Below are 4,271 nucleotides of genomic sequence, written 5' to 3' on the forward strand. Positions count from 1 at the left end.
AAGAGCCGTCGAATGACTGGTTTTGGTGGTAAAACTAAAATGTCCCCGTACACAAGTTCCCCGTGGCCAATCCGTAGGTGCTGGAAGCAGTTAGAGCCGTCAATGAACCATTTTATATTTATACTTCGCTTCCTGATCGAAAACCATGAAAAAAGAGCCGTCGAAAGACTGATTTTGATGGTAAAACTTAAACGTCCCCATCCAATTGGTTTTTTATTCTTGACACATAAGAAACCTTTTGGAATAAAATCATAGTGGACGATCTATCAAAAAGCGAGATTCAAATGAAGTTGTGGCCTGACCCCTTTGATAAGTATCGATCGGAACCGATTATAAAGATTCTGGTCCGATTCCAAATCTCAATATATGGTTCCAATTGGCAAGAGCCCTACTTCATTTTTGGTTACTAATATTATTCAATTTTTAACCACAACTTCTCCTAATATCCACTTCAAATTTACGGTTTTGAACCTATCTCCGAAAAACCCGGAATATCTCCGGAATCCGTTGGCCATAGTCGGATCCATGGACATACCGTCAAACTGCATTAATTTTCTAGTTCAGGCATGCCTGAATTGTCAAAATCGGATAATAACTAAGGTAGTTGCAACACATCTAATTTTAACTAAAATTTGCCTATCACAATTATTTTGTCCATCCCTCTGTATCTCTCAACGGAACGAACATTGTCTGAAAACTGAATCTCTGCAGATGACATCGAGAGTGAGATATTTTTCACACATTAAATATGCTAAATATAAACCGTCTAAGACGAATTAAGTACTGTCCATTTAATTCCACTAGTTAATCGGGTCGTTTTGCCCCGGGGGTGCATATTACCCCAGTTTCCCCTATATAGTTTCACAAACAAATGTTTCAAATATGAATTTTAAACACTATACAGTGGGTCCAAAAAGTATTCGTCTAGCTGCATATTTTTTAGTAAGATGTAAAACTTAGGCTTGTTAGAAGTGAAATCAAAAAACTTTCCTTTAAATTTGGTAGAAAACTTATCAATACATGATTATTATTCAAAAACAAATAGAAATTTCAATTACTTTTTCTGGTATGTAGAGAATATCTAAATTTCGTCAATTTCGCTTGCTCAAAAAGTATTCGTCTATTCAGAAAATAATCGAGCGAAACACGAATATAATAGTTTTATTCGCATGTAATTACACTAGCACACTCTAGTGATGTCTAGCAACATTTTGTCAATACTCAATGACAGATTAAATAATGTTTTTGTTTGTTTGTTTGAACTTGGCGTCAGCGATGGTAAACTGATAACGATAAGCGATTTATTGTGCGAAAAATAAAAAAATCCTTAAAAACGAGTTCACCCATATAGGCAAGTGAGTTGGAGAGAAGAAGTGCTCAGATATGAACTAATACGAACAGAAATACCTGTGAAAAGTATGGGTATAATGGGCGAGTATCACGGAAGAAAATTCAAGTGAGCCATCAAATTATCAAAAACAGCTCGATTTCAGCTAAAAATATCGCTGGAAAAAGGATGACTTTCGGAATCAAGTCATGTTATCTGACGAAAGCGAGTACAGCATATTTGGATCAAATGGCCGATGTATGTAATGGCGGAAAAGGAATATTGAGATACAGGCACAGAATCTCTTTTGAGCAGTAAAGCATGGTTGGGGCTCCGTCATGGTCTCTGAGGTGCTTGAGCGCAACCGGTGTGGGAAAATTTCACATTATTGAAGGAATTATGTATCACAGAATGTTCATCCGCATTTTGAAAGAAAATTTGAACTCCATTGCTGAGAAATTAGGCTTAAAGGGAGCATGCATCTTACGGGGTGATAATTACCTCGAGCACACAGCCCAAAGTATTAAGCTGTACACAGAAAAAAATAATGAAAGGTGAACAGCTCGTGAAACTTGACATGGGGAGATTTGCGCTGTTCTACGCTGGAATGGTCTTCTTCCTAACAGGATTGCTTACAACTTGTATGCAGTATTGACGATTCGCGTCGAATATTGTGTGTATCTGGGCTGTATCCCGTGTGGCATTACGCTAATAGTGACGTTCCATTTATGTGCATGATTTTTGGCGTGAGTTTCAGTGGATTTTTCTATCTGTGTAGCTACTCTATAATACCCCAATCAACTCAAAACGCCTTTTCAGAGCCCAGATATGAATCCAATTTAACTCTATTTGAAGGTTCTGGACGACAAACTTTTCGTGAAATTCATGAAAGTCATATTTCCAACAACAACGAATTGAAATTAGTGTTGAAAGAAGAATGGAAGAATATTCCGTCCCCCGTTACGGCTAATTTGGTAAGTTCATGCCACAAGAACTGCAGCCCGTCATAGATATACAGGGGAATCCAACGAAATATTGAATTCCATTCTACAACTCCTGTTTTCGTTTCAAAAGGGCGCTAAACCTGAATAGACGAATACTTTTTGAGCCCATATTTAATGACTTGTTATGTTTTGTTACCTTTGTTTTTGTTATTGTTTTATTCTTCTGTTTGATTTTAAACAATAAAGATGAATTGATTATTTTGCTACACAATGTAATCGATAGTTTTATTTTTTTGAGCTTACTAGATTCTATTTTTGACATTTTTAAGAAAACGCACAGCTAGACGAATACTTTTTGGACTAACTGTACCATCAAAATTGAGACACATTTTATGGCAGTTCAAACACAGTTTGTTTTTGCAGTATGAAATATAAAAGTCAACAATCATATTTTAAAATACACTTTATTTGCAGTAGTTTGGCATCTTCTATGCGCGTCTATCCTACACTTTTGGTATATTTGACCTATTGTTTCTAGAGCTAAAAGGGATTTGGTTCAACGCAATCTGTTTTTGCAGTGTTTAACATCTAGAAAAAGATACGCTTGGTCAGTTCGATTCCCTTAGACTGTTGCAGAGGAACGCTGGCATCGTAGGAGATGGGCTGTGCTGAGGCCTGCAATCCGATGGACTCTTGGGCTCCTTGGAATGAGATGGGCTCATGAGAGGATTGGAATGAGATGGGCTGTTGAGAGGACTGGAACGAGATGGGCTCTTGAGAGGATTGGAATGAGATGGGCTGTTGAGAGGGCTGGAATGAGATGGGCTGTTGAGAGGGCTGGAATGAGATAGGCTCCTGAGAGGAGTGGAAAGAGATGGGCTCGTGAGAGGACTGGCAGGAAATTGGATGAGGGGCTGGCTGGAAGTTGTAGGACTGTTCAACTGGAGCTTCATGGCTGACAGCAAGCTGGGGTGCAGCATCGAAGGAAACAGCAGGAGGCCCGTAAGTGGCAGCTGGCACAGGAGCAGAGTGAAAGTTCACATGCGGAGCTTCATGAACTACTTCGGGATGATGCACAAATGCTGTACGAATACGAAATATAATGTTAGCTGGTTCGAATTCGGCGGTTTTGATATTCATTGTTATTACCTGATCCTGAAGATGGTAGTGACAGGTGGCGACTCGAAAACACTTCTGGACCTGGTCCAGATTCTAAGTACGCTGGAGCCGAGTGACCGAAACTGATGGGCTGAGAATATGAAACTGGAGCTGACTGAACATATGATAAAGGATGCTCGGCATAGGCAATGGGCGCAACGAGAGAAGGACCTTGAAGGTGTTTCAGCAACAGGCGTTTCAGCAGCAGTTTCTTGAGAGTCGGTTCCGCGGACACACTCACAGCAACCAGGACCAGAAGACACGACACCTGTAGAAGGGATCACACATTTCAATAACGATTTCTCAACAAAGCACTTTTCACAAATTGATGAAACTAAAAGCTACCTTAAACATGATTGAATGTTCGCTTTGATCTATTTGAACACAATATGTTTCAGCCAAGGGAGTGTAGGAAACTACTGATAGTTGGGCAGAAATTCATAGGCTTTATATAAAGCTTCTCGTAGTCAAGATTTTAGATCGGAAAAAGAAGAGTCGAGTCCAAAGAAATTTGAATTCTTGCTTTGGAAAACTTCTATCTTACAGGCGGTGCCCCAGACGATATGAATACCTGCAGAACTGGATTTTGGAATAGGGTTGTAAAATACGTCTGTATAACGAGCATACAATCCTGCCATTTGGATGAAGGATTTAGGAGAAAATTTTTGTTGTATCAGTGCATTACTTTTAGTAGACCAATGCTTTTAAAATGTTAATATTTCTATTTCATATAAGATGAAAATGAGTATTTTGTGTCATTTTAAACCCAATCATGCGTGGTTATACATCCGACTTGAAATAGCTGAAACGATTTATAAATATTTAATGAGAATATCTAATGA

The 4,271-nt window shown here is 38.8% G+C and overlaps 1 protein-coding gene across 3 annotated transcripts; it reads right to left on the minus strand.

The window, feature by feature from the left end:
- Positions 1-2,716: 2,716 nt before the first annotated feature.
- On the minus strand, positions 2,717-3,897 carry LOC134215324 (uncharacterized). 3 transcript variants are annotated; one of them, XM_062694540.1, is made up of 3 exons: positions 3,775-3,897; positions 3,421-3,697; positions 2,717-3,329 (listed from the first exon to the last, which is right to left on the minus strand). In XM_062694540.1, exons 1-3 carry the CDS (start codon positions 3,781-3,783, stop codon positions 2,860-2,862), a joined length of 756 nt encoding a protein of 251 aa, XP_062550524.1. In that variant the 5' UTR covers positions 3,784-3,897; the 3' UTR covers positions 2,717-2,859. The 3 variants fall into 3 exon arrangements, with proteins under 3 accessions (XP_062550524.1, XP_062550523.1, XP_062550522.1); XM_062694539.1 differs by having other exon boundaries at positions 2,717-3,332; XM_062694538.1 differs by having other exon boundaries at positions 2,717-3,353.
- Positions 3,898-4,271: the final 374 nt, after the last annotated feature.

This window comes from Armigeres subalbatus, chromosome 2 (genome assembly GCF_024139115.2).
Source record: "Armigeres subalbatus isolate Guangzhou_Male chromosome 2, GZ_Asu_2, whole genome shotgun sequence".
Lineage (NCBI taxonomy): Eukaryota > Metazoa > Arthropoda > Insecta > Diptera > Culicidae > Armigeres > Armigeres subalbatus.

What these genes read in the sequence shown, in the direction of transcription:
- LOC134215324 (XM_062694538.1), bottom strand. An exon ending in ACTACCATCTTCAGGATCAG is followed by an intron (nt 3,354 to 3,420) that starts GTAATAACAATG and finishes GTATTCGTACAG; the next exon opens with CATTTGTGCATCATCCCGAA.